We start from the raw sequence: 21068 nt of genomic DNA, 5'->3' as shown, positions 1-21068 counted from the left end.
GAATACCTTAAAAATGCTCTCTGGTTTCTTCCCTCCTTTCCAACGTCAGTCTCTTCAAATAACTGGAATTACTTCTAATACCACAACCAATCACTTTTTCTTCAGCAGAAGGATATTTTTATTTCAGACCCAACAGATCATTCAGGAAGTGTGCATTTTTCCACACTTGCTTTTTCTTTTTTTTTCAGGTTTAGTTAAGATGAAATTTTCAAGTACACTTCATAGTAGTGATGTGTTCACAGCTATCTTGTTACTCATATATTACTATTGTGGCATAACAACTACACAGACATGATTGTTTTTGCACACTTCAGTTATACAAATAGCACTAGCTTACATCATTAGGATATTGTGGGAAAGCCACTCTAAGTGTTACTGCATTAATTTTAGTGATTATTATTCTGAACTTGAATTGAATGTTCAGTTTGAGACTTTTTTTTCCCCTTTTCTTGAATTTTCATTTCACTTTTTTTTTTTTTTTTCATGGATTCTTGCCTCTTCCTTTTCTTAACAATCTAAAGATAAGGTTTATTGTGCATTTTACTATACAGGGCTGGATAATGGTTATCTCCTCTACTAGGAGAATATAATGTGAGCTTGAGGGAACACACTAGTACATCCTATCAGCCCCTCTCTGTTGTATAAACTCCTCTAAGCACATATTCATAAAAATAAGCTGAAAAAAAGAATGACATAACACCAAGACAGTGTCATTTATCTGAAGAACCATTCCACACCGTATTTCCATGTTTCCATGTAGGCACAAAGATTTTTGCAGTTTAGTGCAAAAGCAAAGCAGGCGTAGGATGCGGTTTCACATTATAGCTAAGCCAATCTAAAGGTGACCACATCATCAAGGGAGCGAACCATCCTGGTCTTTTCAGCTTTTGCAGACCAGCTGCAAGAACAGAACATTGCTGGGAGTGGGAGAAGGAAAGAAGAAAGAAGTATGGCCATGCCCCTTGGCGCTCCTGCTGTATGTAACACCAGACACCAATGCACATGCACCAGGCCTCCTCTGCACCCCAAAGTCCTGAGTCCAAACAGGATTCTTGCCACTAGAGGATCACTTCAATGATTCCCTTACTTGCCTGGAAACCCAGAATCCTGTGAATTTTTTTTAATTGCACACAGGAATTCCACAAGTTCTTCTAAGCAGGTGATAAGTCCCTTCAAGTTTCAGTAAAGAAACCTCAGGTGGCAAAACCCCAAAAGTCTGGAGATCTGGAAAGGCAGGAAATGCAAGGACACTGAACTGACACACGCAGGAAACAGACTGTAGGTACCTGGTCCATTAATTTCTGTTAATTGCCTGAGAGCTCAACTGCATTTCATCGTTTGCTTCCACTTGGCATCTGCTTAGTCAGTTGGCCAGAAGGCTGTCTTTTTGCTGAAATACAGTTCATCTTAATTATTAGAGGTCTTAATGGTGCAAATGTCTTAGGGAACAGTCTCCTCAATAAAGTGACAGTTTGCACCTACCACATACTGTTTGGCACACACTTTTTCTTCTTTTCTAATGTAAGCAGTAGCAGCTGTACAAAATGTTCACCTTCAAATCAAGAACACTCTCTTCCTTTCATAAGGCATGTTTTAGCACATCCTTTTTCTAGCCTGGAAGCATCAACATACCATTAAATTCCTTTTTATTAATTTATTTTTAAAATAAATAGTAACAGAATTTGGTCAAAATGAAACATCGAGTAAGCCAGTCTTCTCTGTCTGCTACTGCAGCAAGTTGTTTGGTGAACTTCTTGAAGCAGCCACTTGGCTTGGCCTGAATAAAGCCAACCTGTACTTCCTCGATCGACTTTTAACCTAAGTAAAGCACTTTGTTTCTAATTGTAAAAATGTCACTGATAACGAGGGTAATTTGCAGGGAAAAGAAGTGTCACTAGAGCATATTTTTTTCTGTTGCAAAGTCCACATACTTAGAGGTCAAGTATTTGAGAAGTTCCCAGGAAAAATAAAACTCATGAAATATTTCTTTAGGCAACCACGATGGATGAAAAATACAAGAGAAAGGTCAAAGACATTCCTTAAATGGCAGTAAGAAATCATTGAAGTTAAAGAATTTAAGCAGTAAAAAGAAAAAAAAAAAAAATAGTGGGGGCAGGTTTTCACATGGGACAATTACAAATTTCAGGAAAGACAAAGTCCAAAGCCTAAATTCAAAATATATCTTAAACATGTCAGCAGCTAGCCAGAACGTTGGCACTGTCTAATCCTGTACTTGAAGAGTCTAATTACATCATTCCCTTTTAGGTTTCCCTTTGGAAAAAGAGTCAGTTCCTACAAAGACTGACTTTTTAACCACTTTTCAATTAGTTTGATGCCATTTATTGGCACATGCAACCCAACAGCATTTTCTCTGCTCCATTTTTAATAGCAGCAACCAGCAGGTAGGACACAAAAGATGGGTAAGTTAAATCACACTGCAGAAAGTCAAAGAGGTGTTATTGCTGCAAAAGTGAGGCAGGGGGAGAGGGCATGAGGAGGAGGAAGCAGAGAGAGCACAAAGGCGAAGCTAAGGATTTCAGCAGGCCATACTTTGCTAGTAAGAACTAGCAAAGAAAGGAATCATCTGTAAACTGTGAGCGTGCACCACATCACTTTGTTAACTTGCTGTTGGACAGCCAGTGCCAGTAGTCATGAAGCATTGGGAAAATTGGTGAGACAAGTCCCTCCCTTGCACAACCTGAGAGACAGATACTCACAATGCTGCCTTAATGCAATGCTAACCGAAAATTAGTAGCAAAGCTGTTTCAGTCATACTTTCATGGGTGGGAGCACAGGCCAAATGGCTTGTTTTCAGAGATGAAAAATGGGACTTCACAGGCTGAGGTCAATGAGCTCAGAGAATTATCACAGGAGTCAAGTCTGATCACCTATGCTTCTACTAATAGAGTAACGCTACTCTTGGAACAACTAGAAAAAATATCTTTGCAGAAATACTGATAGCATGTTTGCCACAGTTTGTTTTTTTGTTTGTTTGCTTGGTTTTTGGCTTTTTTTTTTTTTTTTTTTTTTTCCAGAATTGTCTACCAGCTTCTTGGAACATATGCCAGGTTTTGCCTAAGTAAAAGCAAAATGGAGAAAAACATCAGAGACAAGGACTCTGGCTTATGTACTGTCAAAATGCTGAGTACCACTAATGTCATCCAAGTTGCTTTAATTTGTTCAAGAGCTGAGCAGAAACTGTTGCTTCAGTCATTATTACGCTTGGGAAGACTGTGCTGGCTTTCCTCACTCTTTTGTTTTCACACTCCACAGAAGTCTGTAGGGGTTGGTTTGAGGACACTGAAAGGTGATCTGCAGAGATGCTACTTTTCTTCTGCCCATATTCTGATCTCTTGCCTTCCCCATTGCCCTGTACTGATGGGGAAGGCCGGGGCGGGGGAAGAAGGGGGGACTGGTCTAGAAAAGGGTCAAAACGACATAAAAATACTACGTTTCTGGCTGTTTTTCAAGGTGAACACTATACTGTAGGATGATGCATGTCTTCAACTATAGTAATGCCTGAGATCCTCGGTTCATTCAGGTGACCAAGAGCTGTGCTGTACATGTCCAAATGAAGGCCTGTGACACCACCCTGCATATGAAAAAAACACAAAACCAAAACCCACTACTACTGTACCCACTTGTCTGGACACGCATGGTGGCCAGCATGAAGCAGTGCTTCACACACTGCCAAACAGCAGCTCCTTTCTATACACAACAAGGCAAGTGGAGAACACTGCCGTGGCCTGTAGGTGTAACCCATATATTGTCAGCTTGATCACCATGAGAGTATCTTGTTTTCTCTAGGACACACAAGTCATCTAGTCCAAGAGAAGTGGAAAGCTGAAGAATAAATCATTAGTCAAAACCTTTCTACCTGCTGTCAACACATTTCCAAGTCAGAGTGAAGTTCAAAGAAAGCACTGAAAGACTGCAACCTCAATTTTTAAGCCTAAAAGAAGCACTGTTTGCTCACATCTCCGTTGAGAAAGGCAGTAGCCTTTTCAACTCCATTTAAAAAAATAACAGCACAGACAAAAACCTGATATTACCATGAGGATAACAATGCAAGAATAAAACTGAGATTTTCACATACATTGTGAACTGCAACTTCAAGTTGAAAAAAAAGAAATCAGAGAAAAAAAAAGATTTAACAGTTAATGCATATTAGTTAACAAAATAGAGCAGATAATCAATGTAATACACAAATCTCAATTTCCTCAGGAAATGAGTAAAATAGTATATAGACAGCTTTACAAAAAACATGTGGCATTGACGTTTCGTAGTAGTCTTCTTTATGTCCACAAACAAGTACAATTCCATATAGCATTTGGGAACTACCACAGAACATATACATGGAGTAAAAATTGAATAGAATACTCAAATATTTAAATGAAACATCCTGCTATGCTACACAAGTTCTAAGATGCCCGGCAATTTCAAATAAAGCTTATATTCAGTTATGTTTTATTTGGAAAAAAATTGAAAATATTTCTAAAAGAATTGAAAATATTTTACTGTTATTTATTAATTCAAATTAAGTAATTTAAGTTGGGATGATCACTCTCAACACTACACACCCTCATTGGGCAAGGTTCCTTCTTTACAAGCCTCGAACCAACATCATGCAAACTCAAAGCCTTTCAGATCACATTGGTTAGGAACATACTGTGTCCTTAAGTCATGCTTTCTTGGATGATAAAGGGAATGTGTAAAGCTGATGAGAGATTTACCCCACCATCTCTCCTAATCATTTTTATTAGGCTCTTAGATTTCCAATAGAAGTCACGTCTAGGCAATTTTGAATTCAAAAAATGTACTTTCACTTTAACACTAACACTGTTCAGTTAAGTTTGTCTCAGTTTAGTTCACAAGCCCATTAGAGGAAATTTCCTCTTTCATTTATTAGTAATGAATCCAGAAAAAAAAAAAAAAAAAAAAAAAAAAAAAAAAAACCAATCAGTTCTTACCATGATCAATTCAGATATCAACTGGGATGGCAAACTCAAAATGTTTGACAGTACAAGATACGCCACAATCTTTAGAAGTTAAATGGGCAAGAAAAAGGACCCAAACAACTAACATGAAATGTTACCAGTGAGGTCCTGGACAAAAAATAGTTTTCCAAAAAGGATCACACAAAGATAAGGCAAGAGCTGAAAATCCAAACTTCATTATCAACACAAGAGTGTTCCCCCCCCTCTTGGGGAGTGCTGGGAAGGGCACAGACTCCGCCATGAGCAGCATACACAGACCTGGGGAGAAGTGGACAGAAGCACTTTTATTTTCCTCATACCACTCCTTAAATCTTCTCTAAGACCTGCCTGCCTGCAGTCCCCTATCAGTCTCAATGTCAACTTCTCCAGCAAACCAGCACATCCAAATTCAACTCAGCGTCTCAGCAGGAAGAAATCTTTCTTTCTGCACATAGCTAAGCCTCCCTCTTCTTCAAAGATGGATATGTTTCTCACTCTTCTCTATAATTCTGCAAACATACTATCTTCCAGCACTTAACGCTGTAGGATAATCATGTTCCAATTTCAGCTATGAATTATTAAATAGACAAATATTTAAAACTCTTTAGGAAATAATAATAATAAAAAAACTTCTATCCAAACTATTCTGAGTAAACTTTTTGTAATCTCTTAAAAATTATCCTCAAATAACTCCCCCACCAAGACGATTAAAGGTCACTAGTACATTGCAAAGCAAATTTTTATGAGATAAATTCCATTATAATTGCAACAACTATTCCAGCCACAATTTAGACATAGGATCCAATTATCCATTTCATTTTCATTTACACCTCATGGGCTAGATCATTTATCATGTTTCATGATAATGATCAGAAGGCACATGGAAAGTGATTTCTGGAGGTAACAAATTACCTACCATATTAGCATACCTTACAAGATCCTGTCAACAAGTGCTATGCATAAATATGAGGTAATTAAATTTACAATGTGCAAGAGTGTGTGATACATTGCTTGCTTTTCTAGCAGCTGCCAAAAAGTCCGGGTTACTAAACTCAACCTACCAGTTTAGTTGCTTAAGTACAGTAATTTAGCTCTTCATAACACATCAGGAATCATTACGCCACTAGAACACCAACAGGTAGACAGCATGCAGCGGGCTCAAGATCTGGCGATGAATCTCTCATCATCTGGTATTATTGCTTCTTGCCACCGAACCATCCATCATGTTTCCGAGACAGCTTGGAATGATAGCGCCGGACCCTCGCATTACTGCTCCTTGAACTCTGTCTCATCCATCTTTTGCATCATTCCCCATTTGCAGCTAAGTATCATCTCCCTGCTGCAAAACTGAGTGCGAACCTGTAATGCCTTTAACCCGCAGTGCCACTCTAATAGTAATTGATTCCTTTTTATTGCAGAAACGGTGTTCAGTAAGACCACGTATGGCTGCTGAAGCTAGGAGATGGTCAGACCAGTACCATGCTGCAGGCGTCTTGTGTCTTTCAGGAATATGACCCATTTCCAAGGAAATATTGCTATACTTCCACAGAAAGCTATTTTATACTGCATATAAATTTATCAATATATAAAATTGGTATATGAATATATATGCAGTTTGTGTTCCTGCAGTTCAGCTACAATTTAATAGCAGGATTCACTCAATGCAGCTGAAAATTAATGTCAGGGGTGGCTTCACTTCGTATTTTTGTTAAGTGATTCAGTATTAGAACACTATCAGATTTTTAAATACCTACTAAAGCACACAGGTGCACCCGCATTCAAAAAGGAACTCAGATTAACTCTACATTGATCATAGCAAGACTTCACTGGCATGATGACTTGTGTACTATAAACCACCCAAGACTAAGCGTTTTAATTCAGCTTCATCTGAATGCTGTTATAAAAGTTTAATAAATCAAGATGATCAAAATGCCCCCAGTGGCAGGTTGGGATTCAGTTTCCAATTCAAATTCCCTTTAATATATGGCTTCTCTGACATCCCGCATTTTCTGCCATCTATGCTGAATTCCAAATGCACTCCTTTTCATCATTACCATGCATCTACTCATCGGCACACTTTTTAACAGCCCTGCACTATACACAGAGATGTCAAATCTAGAGGGGCTTTTCCCTCCCCCAGACTGGAAAAGGATGGCAGGTAAGGGAACTTTGTCTAGCCTTAAGTAAATATTTTCTTAACCTCCCCAGTAACGTCAGTGGCATTTAAACTGAGGCAGACCATCCTGAGCTGCAGCAATCAAATGGAAGTGTTGCTTTAAACAAAGGGGCAGACAGAGCAGCTACTGGAAGGTGAATTAACCAAGTGAAATACAGCACTGATGTGGGGGGGCAGTCTCGAGACGTCTCTAATTAAGATGAGAAAAATCACATTACCTGCAGATGATCTTTTGTGCTTGAATAAAGTACAGATGTGAAGAAACAAAGAAACCCCTTTATTTCCTACCTGAAGTTACACCTGCCTACAGCTGTTTCCTCATCTCTCTCTCTCCTTTGCACCACTCCCCATTATCTAAAGATAAATAGGGTTTCCACTGTGCTGAGTGATTACATTTTAATTTTTCAGATATTTTGTTCCCTGATTGGATTCACCTATGTACCTTCCCAATAAGGAGGGGTATGAGAAAATGACGGAGGTATAGGATGATACATACACAGACCACTCTCAGGCATCGTTAGCATCACCCCTCTGGTGTCACTGGCAGCACAATTTTCACCTGGGCTGAGTAAGGCCACATCAAATCTTGCTTTTGCTGGATTATGCAGAGATTGTGATGCACATCTGATGCTGCCTGTACGAGGGCTGGTAATACCTGATCTGCTATCTGGGCAGAAAATCCCAGGTGAACGTTACCTGCAGCTGACACTAAGCCTGCTGGCACAGAGCTCACTGTTCTGCAACTGTGAACTGCCCAGCCAAGCTCACCCCAGTTCAGTACTTCACATTATAAGCCTTCAGCATTTTTGACTAAGTGTTATGGGCCCCTAAAGCTGCATTTATTTGACTGCCAAATGATGATGATGTTTCTGCAAGACCCAACAAGAGTAACAGCTCAGTGCCTGCCAAGCAGGAGAGGGAGCGTTTCCTGCCCCTTCCTTGCTCCACCTACTCATGCCAACCCCAGTGCTCAGGCACCTCCGAGAGCCAATTTAACTCACTTGCAGGGCAGAGGGGGATCCCAGCCAGGCGGAGAGGGAGCAGCTTTACACCCATTTTGCACACTGAAACAGTCTGTGCAGGACTACAAACCTAACTTTCAAAGTGTGTTTTCTGGGTTAATCGTAGCCCGGTTGCCTGACTCACTGCACCGCTGCAGGAATGCCTCCCTGCACTGGCACAAGAAACAAGGGCCAGAAGACAGGAACAGATGGAAGTGTTTTCTTGGAGCAGTGGCAGCACTCTTTAATGTAAATCTATGGTATCTGAGAATTTTTTTTCATGAAATGCCTGATGAGCTGTTTAAACATGTGTAAGATGTATTTTTGCATTGGTTCTCCTGCTTAACAGACTGGAATCTAAACTTAAACAGATGAGAATTCACCAACTGCATCATAGTTCTATGAAATCAGCATGAAATATTTTTTTAAAACTAGACATGGAATTCAGTTCTGTTCAGAGCTTATGTAAAAGCAGAATCAGAAATATCACAGTCAAGATTCAGCTGCCCTGTGCCACACTGGTAATTCCCTTTAAAATTCCCCTATTTTTTACAAGTTACTCATAGTGCATGGGTACAAATTGAAACACAGAGAATTCTGTCTAAACATTATTTTTTTAATTATTATTATTTTTCCCCCCACTGTGAAGGTGGTTGAATGCAGGAACAGGTTGCCCAGAATGGCTGTGGAGTCTCTGTCCTCTAAGACATTCAAAAATCATCTGGACATAGTCCTGGGCAGCCTGCTCTAGTAGGGTGTGCTGGACTACATGACCTCCAGAGGCTCCTTCCCACCTCAATTATTCTCTGATATATAACAAAGCCATCAACAGTGCTGAAAGTACCTGCTGCCTGATTTGGTGAGCTGCAGAATGAAGTGGATAGGAACCAAAGGCCAGGAAGTAGGGATAATCCAGAGACTTGCTTTGCAAGCACATTCCTGTCTGAGCATTTATGTACGTGGTCAAAGACAACCTCTGGAAACCAATTAAGCACGCTCCACGTTCATTCCTGGGGAGAGCTAAGTCAAGTCTCCTTTATGGAAGGAGACTCACACATAAATTTCACACCTAATATTTATAAAAGGTGTGGGAAAAAAATATATATATTTGTAGTTCCAAAAGAGATCAGCTTCAAATTGACACAAGCAATGTTCAAAAAATAAATAACAATAACCATGGCTGGTAAACATCAATCCAGCTTATCACCATGGCCTTCCTCATCCTCTTTTTTCCTTTGTCCTGCTGGTTTCTGTTCAGCAATCTGTGGGAGGAGAGTTCTCATCACAGTTTCCACTGAGATGTGAGTCAAGGAGAGAGAAGATAAAAGGACTTGCACAGTTTGCTACCCATGTGCTCTCCATATCAGTTTGATGAAGGCTTGCATGAAACAGAAAAATAACTGCTTGCTGCTTGGACTCACAAAGTAAAGTGCCACACGGCACTGGCATCAACCACAGAGGTTGGGAAAAAGTATACACCAGGCAATGAAAACCATAAAGAGACACCGTCCCTTAAAAAATTAAAAATAAAATGCAAATTTCATTTCCTGTTCTCAAGTTTCCTAGGTACCTTTTCTACTTTTTTTTTTTTTTGATTTGAGAACTTGTTTGGGAGGAAAGGGGGATGTGTAGGAGCTTGGGATGTTTTTTGTTACACTTTTGTGTTTTCTGTATCTTCCATTCCTGCTAGAAAGAGTAGTCAAACAGGAGAAACTAACTGAAAGCACATGGAAACAATAAATCAAATGGTTTACAGAATGTACACGGTGAACAAAGGAAAAAAAACACAACATCATTCAATTAATCTGTCAGCTCCTGCATGGTTGTTTTTAATAGTTGATTTTAAAGTTAACTATGATTCTTATATGAAGGTATTTATTAGTTACGCTAGACCCTACAGAGGTTAAAATCTATGCCTTGGCACAAGATTTTATACATTATCCATCCCTATCTGTGCGCGGTAACGGGACTGAGTTTGCTTAGAAGATGGTATAATAAAAATCATGACAAAAGTACATCTAGTATCATCTTAATCACTTTGCATGGTCACTGTTATTTGATTCCGCTGTTCAGTTTGTATTTTATTAGTATCTGGTAAGCTCCTTCAACAAGCTCTGTAATCTCACACAAATAACAAGCAGCCTGCTTTCAAGAAAAAAAAAAAAAAAAAAAAAAAAAAAAAAACAAGACTAGCAATCTTCTCTCCCTGCCCCTCTGCTCTAATCGTGTGTTTTCTCCACAAATGAGAAACTAATGTCCAAGCTGAGACAGTACCACCCCTTGGTGAAATGAAAGATGCTTGAACCACAGACCCTTGTAAGGTAAAATCCTACACCAAGGAGGCATGCCTCTACTCCTGCTCCTCTGACATTCTGCACCAAGCAGCAGCTACTGTGCCCAGCCGTGGGCTACAGGGCTTTGGCTCTGCTCTAGATCAGTCACCTTAAAGTTCAGAAAATACAGCAAAAAGACATACATATTAACCTAGACTATGTCAAGTATTATAAAACTCTTCTCTCAAGATAAAAGCAAAAAATGTGCTTTACCTTACATGTTTCAGATCTTCCTGAAGAACAAATCACTGAACTACGACATAGCAACAGTTTACATTAAAAGGATTTCAAGAGGATTATCAAGAGCTAGAGGCACCCTCCACGCAAACTAAGCCAACATTGCGATGAAGCAATCGGATATACAGCGTCCAGCACAGCAAACAGCACTAATCTTTGTCAAGAATGCAATGTTTTATTTTTTCTGATAGTACCACACAACCTTAGAAAATCCCATACACGTGAAAAGACTTCAAAAAAAGAAGCACCTCATTCCTCTCTTGAAAAAAATGTAAGCCCTGATGTAATGAAACTGACTGCTCCAAGGTATTTTAGCATTTCAAATAAAGTCCTGTGCAACCAGGATTGCTCAACACCAGACAATGAACTTGAGCCTGTTCCAAATACAGCGCGTTTCTGCTAGATCCTGGGAACCTACATCACTATGGCTTGTTTTTTAAAATCCAGTTAAAAACTAATTTCTCTTGCTTATTCACCAAAAAGCAACTGTCCTGCAACATTCAAAACAAAATGGGCAATGCACATATTAATTACATAAACCAGAGACAAGTGTTGTCATAGAGAAGGAGATGAACAAAGTTTCCTGCACAAAAGTCTTGTCTGATCACAAAGTGAGGCTGTCACTCTTTCTGATACAGTAGATGTGTGAAAAGCCTGTAACTCCTTTCTGGCTCCATCTATTAATAACGCACATCTAGACTTACTGAGGTATTTTCCTGTTCCATTCTTCTTGTGTAAAGGAGGCAGTATTTGACTTCGTAGTGAACACCCCTGTCCACCTGCCATAAGAAACTGGATTGAGAATAGGAAGTTTCCAGTGTTAAACCTGCTTAAAGAGGGTAAAATCTTAATATGGTACGGAAATTAAAACCAGAGGATGTCACAAAGACAGTGTTAATTGGATCTTGCATTCTGAAGGATGCTTAAAACTTAAATATACACCCAAAACATACCTTGCGTTTTATTAGTGAGATTTAAAATATATATATATATATTACAAAATCATTGTATTATTTCTCCTACTGCTTGTGAGGTCATTTAGACATTATCATCTGCTTTTCCTATAAGCATAAAACCATGAGAGAATTACACTTGATCTAACAGGAAAACTCGGGATATAAAGCAGCTTTGAAAGTGCTGAGGGTCCAAGAAAGTAACAAGATTAATATTTGTACTCCAGAAATGCACCTTATGAACCAGGCAGAGCAGCCACATGGCTCTCCCAGATCACAGCTTAAAAGTTTGCATACTCCTACAGAAGCCTGGCAACCGTCCAAAGGGGCACTAAGCCAAGATAACGATGTGAAGCCCACACATTCCAACAACTTGGACTGTGGAATCTCCCTCCTTATTTCCCCCTTTGCTCTGAAATTCAGTGAATTCAGAGAAACATACACCCAAAGACCCTGCTCAAGGCACTTCAAAGATTCAGTCCGGAGCCCTGCTACATATCACCATGGTCTCGTTGACATTGTATTTCTGAACACATTGCTAATAACCTGATTTGTCTAGCATTTACAGAACTAATGGTGGGTGACAGAACCAGAGGGGAAAAAAATAAATAAATCTACTATTCAGACAGAGAACTTAATAACAGAAGACAGAGATGTGTCGTTTTTCCAAAACTGGTCCAAAAAGAGTTAAGCTGTTTGCAAACAGGCAGTATACAAACAATCAGACTACATGATGCATTTTCCTCAATCTGCCACCTAGTGCTCTCCATGTCATTAGACAGGAAATTCAAGTTCACTAACATACTGCACAAATAAACCAGGCAGCAAAATTCTGAACAAAATGACACAAAATGACCAGAAATTGCTTTTTTTTTTTTTTTTTTTTCTTCCCAGAAAAAAACACACAGCAACAACAACAACAAAATATAAGCAAAACTGAAATTTGGAAGTGAATTGAAATTCACAACAATTTTCTCAAATGGGAAGACTTCAGTTTTCTTGTTAGAATAAAAACCAATACTCTCAAGAGACATATTTGCCAGGGGCAAACTCCATCTTCAAAGCATTCTGGCATCATCAGCGTATCAGTCAAATTGCTGGTTTTCCTATATAAAATCCCTAAAGGGACTTCAGACAAGAAAGGCAGAAGTATCAGTGCCAGAATTATTTCCACAAGAACTGCTCCCGATGGCAGACTAATCCCAGAAAGGGAAATAAAGATCATGACCACAAATCCCCACCAAAACTTGAAGCAAAGGACTTAGAGAACAGAGCACTTGGCAAGTTAAAGCAAATAAAAGAAACAAAACAACCTTTTTCATGTTAACAAACTCATTCACGCAGATCAGTTTACCATAGCTTGCAACTTCTGGAAGAACAGTCAGGAGATAGTAGAGAAAACCACGTGGAGGAAAACTGCCTTTCTTTTGTTTTCAGTAGCTAATTTGGATTTACTAAGGACATGAAGACAATTCCACATTGGAACTATAAATCAATATATAGACCTCCCTTGCTTTGACTCCACCACAAAACTGCTGTTTGGATTGGATGAAAAAATGAATAGGGGCAAAAAGAAATTACATTCATCTAGTGAAAACTTTTTTTTTTTTAATTTATGATTCTAATAAAACTTTGAAACATATCAGTAGAACCAAATATATGGCGAAGTTATTCACAGATTACTAACAAACATTACAGTTAATACGTATATCTTGAGTTTTTTTTTTCCTTTATTTTTCTTCTGTCTTTAATACTAGCCTGTATGTTCTTCAAACTAATCTACATAAGATCCTCTACAACAAATGAAATGCATTGCATTTATTGCTGATTTTGCACTATTTAATAGAATATAAAACGTTTTGCATAATAAGTCTGCTAACAACGTGTAGCTACTTCAAAAGAAAACAAACTCGGGAAAACATACAAACACTTCACAGAAAGTGTAATTCATTACCATATGATTTGAGATGGTGTGTGAGGCAGGTTGGTTGTTGTTTTTTGGTTTATTCTTTTGGCAATCTGAGCAAAAAACTGATGTTTTATGGAGGGAGGGGGAAGAGTGTTGGATCATTCAGGTACACTGCAGCCAAAGAAATGGCTAGTTTTATTCACATGGTGTTCCAGGATTACCTGACAGACTAAATTGGGATTATTCTAGGAAGTTTGCTAGCAAACGACATAAGAACACAGCTCACCTCCTCCTGACAATCACTTTTAATACACAAGGTCAACCAAGAACTGTATTACAATTCCTATGATGAAAACTGGCTCGTTTCTTGATGCAGAAGACCACTTTCCTGAAGAATATTGCCAACTTCAGACCAGCGTGCCAGTAGTTTGTAAGAGCTCTGAACAAAGATATATAATGCAATAACTGGTAACAGGGCTAAGATCTTTAGTCATTAAAGAGAGCAAACCACTTGGTACTCTGACTCGGAAAGTCTCCACACTTGTATATACCAAGTATATACATTAGTCAGGGCACAGGCAATACCTTTGGGCAGTTGATTTCCACAATTCTACAGTAAGTAGCAAAAGGAGCAGGAAGACTTTAGGAGCACAATATATTTGCTCTCAAAAGCAGATAAAAAGAAAAAATGGCAGTGTCTTCTTGTTCACTCTTACTTACACATCACACCTGTTGCTCCTCCCAGTTCTGAAGACTTCAAGCAATTACCTGCCCAGAAATTGCCGATTTACTGGTCACCCAAGGAAAATATAAGTAGAGGATTAATCTGATGGACCTATTCAAGAAGACAGGCCAACTAACCGTACTGACAGCACCAAGCTTTCTCTAAAAAGAAGGGGAAAGCTCCTTCCACACATCCAAGAGTGACAGCAATGCCATAGAAACTACCTAAAAAATCAATATAAGGCAGTCACTGAGCTGGAAGCTGAAGATCAGCTCTAAGCAAAGGTGAGACATTAAATTATTGACTGGAACTACTCTTGGTAAAATGATATAATTGAATTATAAATCATATGCTGGTCTGATTTTTCTTCAAAAAATTAATCAGAGTAATCGAGTTATCTTTTTCAGGGTCTTTAAATGTATGTCGTCCCTCCCAGGTAACTCCATTTGTAAGGAAGTTTTAAAACTCAGTTGAAAGTAATTCTTCTGTTAAAGCTCAAAATTAAATAATGATGTTTCAACATGATGTATGTTATATAACTGTAAATTTTCATTACCAAGACCGGCTTGTGCACGGCTCATCAGGAAAATATCAGATGCCTCTACATCTATATTACTGTACTGCATATCTGTATAGACATGGAAGACGTAAAGATTTCAGCCATCTACCTAACCACCCAGAGAGTTCCCAAGCAGCAGCTGCTGTTTCTCACCTCTCGCTCTCTAGTAACCAGTGTCGTCAATGAAGTTTGGCTTCTGCAGACCAAAGACCTTATCGTTACGCAAAATGATCTGGAAGCAATACTAAAGCCATGACAAAGTAAATTGTATTTCATAGTATTTTTTTCGTCCTCTGGCTGTGAGAACACACAGATCAATACTCTTCAGCATGAGAATTCTACAGTGAAATTTTCATTTGTTACAAACAGCAACAAAAAGGCCCCAAGCATGCCCTGTCACTTCCAGTTTAGAAGGAAATGCACTAATAAACTCTTACCCCTGGGTCATCTTTGACAATGGGCAATACTATGCCAGCTCTTATTAAAGGCAATTCGTATCAGTGGCCCAAAAATTTCCTTTAAAATTATCATCTTTTGTATCCATGTAGCAGGATGTCAGCTTTAAAGTGCCACTGAGATATAGGACCTGTCATTATGGTTAATTTTCAGTACAGTTTTAACACCAGGGTAGCTGATCCCTAAGGGTATGCTTTTTTGGCTAACAAGATTTATTTGGTGGTTATCCAGACAAACAAGAAAATATATTACTGTATATTGCTTTTCAAATAAAACAACAAGCAATAAATCCTACTATAAAATATAAATCCTTGTTCTTTACCATGATGTCAAATAAATGAAACTGGTTTTAGAAGATTAATCTTTTTTGTTTCCTTTTTATTTATTTTTAAATATATATATGTGTGTGTATACACACACACAGATATGTAAAGAGTTAACATTTTTGGGCCTCCAGTCCAGAAAGCACACAAAAAGTAAAAGTAACCTTAAACTATCAGACCTATACAGCTGTTGTGTATAAAGCTATGAACTTACGTTTTAAGCCATAAAGACAATATTCTCTATCAAATGACTCAAGCATTTCAAGCAGGACGACATACTGCATTTAAAATGAGAGGCCTATGAAATTTGATGTTGGTACCTTTTTTTTTTTGAGACATAAATAGTGATTTAAACGCTATTTTATTGCTCTATTACAACATGGGAAAAACAAACAAACAAACAAAAACAAACAAAAAAAAACCTTCATTTATTGTGTAAACAGATCCATTTGTCCTGCTTTCCTAACAACAAAATAGAAAGTCTCTTTTCATGCTGTAACAGGACTAATTTCATTGCATTAGGATGAAGATTGTCTGGTACTTTTGCTAGACAAAAGGGTACATCTACAAAATAACAAAAAAGCTGTTAACATATTGTCTAAATCCATGTGTGTTCAGCAAAGCCCATTTTTATTGATGTTATAAAGAAGGCAAAAAACCTAGTTGACCTCAATCAACTGGTCTCCCAGGAAAAAGACCTCTGCCAGCAAATGCCAGATATCAAATATCTTAGTGCATTTACTAGGCTACCTTTATTTCTACAAGCGGAAGATGAACTGGCTTTCCCTGACCTGGTTCCAGACCCTATGGCTGATCCCAGATGACTACTGATCAAACCACCCATGGCTGAACCAAGGAGTCAAGTGAGAGCCCTTCATGAGCCCAGCCCCATACCTACCTAGCCAAAACAGCCCCCACACTAGGCAGCAACTTCACAAATAGAATTTGTATTCCCATTTAACATCTTCCACATTTCAAACATTAAGCTTCACCATAAACATAAGAGTTAAGTGAAATGGGCAATTTTACAGGTGATACAATTAGTCAAGGAGAGGCTTAATGGCTTATACCAGGCCAAATAGCAAGCAAATTTTAGAATCAAAAACTGAATTCCTATTTTTGACCATATCTTTCACCAGTCAGATAGCATGCTTCCAGAACACAAACAGAATAAATAAATAGGACATCAACCTGACATTGCCCCACTTAATTATGGTTGTGATCCAGCAGCCTTCTGAATGAAACAAAACAAAAAAGCAAGTATTTCAAATGGAAAAAGCAAGCGTTTCTTTTTCTTCCTCCAACTTAACAGGCTGGAAATCCCTAGAACATCTCTGTAATGCTTTTAGTCCTTGGGCAGGTGAAAGTTTAAAACTCTTTTTAGATACCTGTCTCCCAGGTAACAGAACAATGTATTATTTTGCAACAGATTTTAAAAGGAAATGTTAACTACCTACAGTGGATTCTCCCATCTCTGTAAAATATTTATGAAACATTAGGGAGTTTTCACCTTACGTTCAACAAGTACATCTACAGAAAGAGCACATTACATGCATTGCAAGTTCACATATTTTACACAGCCACATTCTACGGAAAATAATTGTATGAAGCTTTGCAAACAAGATTTGTTTTATGGCCATTTTGGAAGCCTCATAGGGCTACGTTTGCAGAATCATGTCAGATCAAGGTATCTGTAGGCTAAATAAAAGGTATAAATGGAAAACACTGCTATTAAGAGCATTTAAATGGATAAAATAACAAAAACTTTACCTCGAACAATAAGTTGAGCAAAATTTGACACTCCAGAACCTCTCTCTGATTGAGTTACGCAGCGATATAAATCCTGGTCAGTTTTTGTCACCTCTTGCAACTTAAAGGTAGCAGCAAATCTTCTGTGATTGATATTTTTAGTCAGAGCAACTGGAATATCTTCCCCATTTCTTCTCTGAAAAAAAGAGAAACCAAGGCAGAGATACCTTGTAAGAATATAAAAGACTTATCATGGTCATCATACAAATAGTGCATAAAAAACCACCACTACACAAATGCATTCACCCCATGCTGCATTTTCTATCACAAAAGAGCTCAGTGCTGAGGTCCCACCAAGAGGCAAGAAGTACTCAAAACTATTTCAGAACCAAGTTTGGGGATAAAAAGCGCTGCCAGGCTTTTGTACTGACACAAAAGACTGACTGTGCCATACTCAACTGCCATTGTTTCACAGCTGGAACTATCATAGGAGAGCCAGGAGCAGCAGCTGCATTCCCAAGAAAATTCATTCAACTTCAAATAACATTGTAATAGATACACTGGATGTATTGTAATAATAATAATAATTTCAACAAACCTGGCATTGAGGGATTTCACAGGTTTTCAACAGCTCTTTTTAATCAACCAGCCAACATTTCCTTTTTCATGCTACCTTTTATCATAACGTCCAAACTCAATACATTCTAAAATTATAACTTTGTTACACTACACACCACCTACTTACCTAAAACTAGTTGAAATAAAAAGGGGAGGGAAGGAATCTCTTCCAGAAGGAAAAATGTATATCTGAGTTAAAAGAAGCTCTGAAAAAATATATTAATCACAAAAATTAATCTGCCTGGAGCTGTGGGGAAGGTGGACAGGTCAGTAATGTAGAAAGAGTTTTTGTTTTGGGGGTCTTTGTTCTCACTTGAATTCATAGGAAATACTCAATTCTTATTTTAATTGAAAAACAGACTCTATACTAAAGGTTAGCATTTAAAAAAAGGAAAGGAAAAAAAAAAAAGAAAACAAAAAAGGAACTGAAACATGCACCAAGTGTATAAATAACGTCCCTTCTCTCTTCCATGGATCATCTGCACGTGTTCCCATACCAGGGCACATTTTCTGAACACTCAGCTTTGCTCAGTAACCAGAAAGACATCATAATTTCCTTTGTAGCTGCATATGCAGCTCGATACACAGCAAAACGTGACATCTGTGGACATTTTTAAGCTCTAATCAACCCCTGGAATGAGAATCTTTATTGAGGTCTTAAACTCGGAGCTTTCTGTCTAACACAAGAAGCAGGGCTTCTGAGCCACAGAGTTTAATAACCTGAAAGCCCGTGGCAAAATACAAAGGGGAGAAAGACGAATTGAGTTAATGCTGCACATGTATATTAACCGGCCTCTGTCACAGTCAGGAGTTCTTCATAACATTAAAAACACTTCATTTCACATCTACTACTTGTGATCCTAGCATGGGTTAGTCACCCTATGGTTTCGCTGCAGGTTAGCCAGGGGTTGAGCTCTGCTTAAAACTGGCTAACAAGTATTAGTTTCAACTAGTAATATGTTTTAAAACAAGATGAATGTTCAGCTCTGCAACCTTTCTTGCAGCAGTCATAAAGGACGCTTCCCTTGCTTCACTGCAGGCCTTGTGTGAAAATGTTCATTTACATGAACCTCCTGGTCATAGACTTTTTGGTGGGAAGACTGTGCCATCACCTTCGTTAACAGCAGGTTTATTGCGGTGACTTCCTCAGCTCATGGGGATTGAGAAAGCCCCCCCCCCAGTTTCCCCACCACCCTCCATGCTGCTGGGCCCAGGCCATGCTGAGCCGGCAGGGCAGGACCATGTCCAGCAAAATGTGTACGCTGATCTCCCCGAGGACATGAAGCACGACACATTTCAAAAAGGTACTCGCACAGCTCGTGCCTTAAGCAAAGTCCCCGTCCTGCAACCTTCCACACCCTCTTATTACGTGAGGGGTGCTCACAAGGCAGGAGCAGTGAGGGACCCACCCTGCGGCAGCACCGGCTCTGTGAGCACCTGCCTCCTGCTGAGAGGAATTAAGGAAGTTTGCCGATGCTTGCAAAGGACTCTGTGGATGCAATGCCTTGCTGAACTTACAGGATCAATGAAACTGTTAAATCTCAGTATCAGGCAAATGAGGGGTGATGTTAAAGGCTTTTACTTCGGTGCTGCTTAAGCTACAGCAAATTCATTTCGTGGGAGATGTGCCTCCCCCTCCACCGAACTGGCTTCTCCCAACAGTGAAAGCTACATCGGAAAGCAAGATTTTCAAGCTGCCTTTTCTTCCTCAGTTTCGATCAGAGGCTTAAACAAACTATGACTCGAACTCTCTGGAATGATAACTTAATACGAAACTTGGATCGGGTACCTCGAGGTAACTAAAATAAACAAACCCGATGGCATTTTTTTCCTCCCCTGCTCGGCTGTGCCCCCCCCCAGCAACGCTCCCCTCAATGCACCGCACAGGCGGCCAGCAAGGGGAAGCCAGGCTGCCCCCGTGAGCACAGCTTTGCCACACTATTATTAAAATGACCAAGCAGAACATAACGAACAGAAGGCGTGTTGTTAAATATGATATGATAGTAGACCCGACAGTAGCCCATGTAATGTAAGAATTCTTGTTCTCTTGTAAAGGAAAAAAATAAGTGTCAGGGACGGTTCTCTAAAATTAAGGACTCCCTGCAAAAAGTCCAGTGCTTTAAATTTCTGCAGGCCAAGCTCTCAGCCTGCAGCAGAGCAGCCCGTCACAAAGCTCACTGTGCACAATTATTCACCTTCCAAAGCTCCAAACTTGATTGCTTAAGCTGGCCTGCACACTTCGTGCTGGAGAAACAAGTGAGCTGGGCTCCTATTTAAAATTAAATAATTATGCACTTTTAGAGCAATTAATCAAAATTAAATTTAACAAGCTTTACAGTTTCACTCCAACAACAAAACCTAGGATTTCCTTTTCTGTTTGCATCAGTGATTTCCGACTACTTTATCTTACAAGACTTAGAATATTTGCTCAAATTTCTCTGTATTAGGATTTGTTTCTTGGGAATCTGGCTGCACAATAACATCTTCACTGTGTGTTTTCATGTACAGCTTACCCATTAAAGTATTTTTCAGTCATTAAAATCATGAAAAGTTCAAACGGTAGAGACTTCTCACTTAAAAACAAATGTTAAAGAAAATAAATACCCTTCATTTATTTCTGTGTGTCCCTTACATTGGTGAGCCATTAACCAGTCAGAGTTCAGATGCACTGCCACGATCTCTTAATTAAATTCTTCTTTTTAATGTCAATACAGTACTACTGATTTTAAAGGAGAAGGAAAGAAAGGCAGCAGCATTCTCTGCTTATTAGAGGGCTCCTGGTACATACAGTTTCAATTTATGTCCTGCTCACACTGCACAGAGCTTGAAAATGCTGCTCAATTAGGTTTTAAAAATTCAATTTAAAATTAATGTGGAGTTATACTAATAGGTAATGGCTGTACCCTGTGCGATCCTTAGTTCCTCCAGCCCCTTGCTGTCTGATTTGATAACCCTGAATTGCTCATTTAGGAGAGGTCACCAGCAGGCAGCTCTTCTCCTTTGCTGAAAATAATTGTGGGCCTCACCAAGAACTGCAGCCTATAAACACTCAAT

The 21068-nt window shown here is 39.0% G+C and overlaps 1 protein-coding gene across 17 annotated transcripts in view; it reads right to left on the bottom strand.

Moving 5' to 3' along the window:
• The window catches only part of PTPRK (protein tyrosine phosphatase receptor type K), a 412635-nt gene that overhangs the window by 196728 nt on the left and 194839 nt on the right, over positions 1-21068 (bottom strand). For all 17 annotated transcript variants that reach the window (XM_035320269.1, XM_035320276.1, XM_035320268.1 and 14 more), the window contains exon 6: positions 17418-17592. In XM_035320269.1, coding sequence (XP_035176160.1) covers positions 17418-17592 — 175 coding nt within the window. The remainder of the gene's footprint in view (positions 1-17417; positions 17593-21068) is intronic.

Source organism: Oxyura jamaicensis, chromosome 3 (assembly GCF_011077185.1).
Source record: "Oxyura jamaicensis isolate SHBP4307 breed ruddy duck chromosome 3, BPBGC_Ojam_1.0, whole genome shotgun sequence".
NCBI classification, from domain to species: domain Eukaryota; kingdom Metazoa; phylum Chordata; class Aves; order Anseriformes; family Anatidae; genus Oxyura; species Oxyura jamaicensis.
This window is presented reverse-complemented; position numbering and strand designations above follow the sequence as displayed.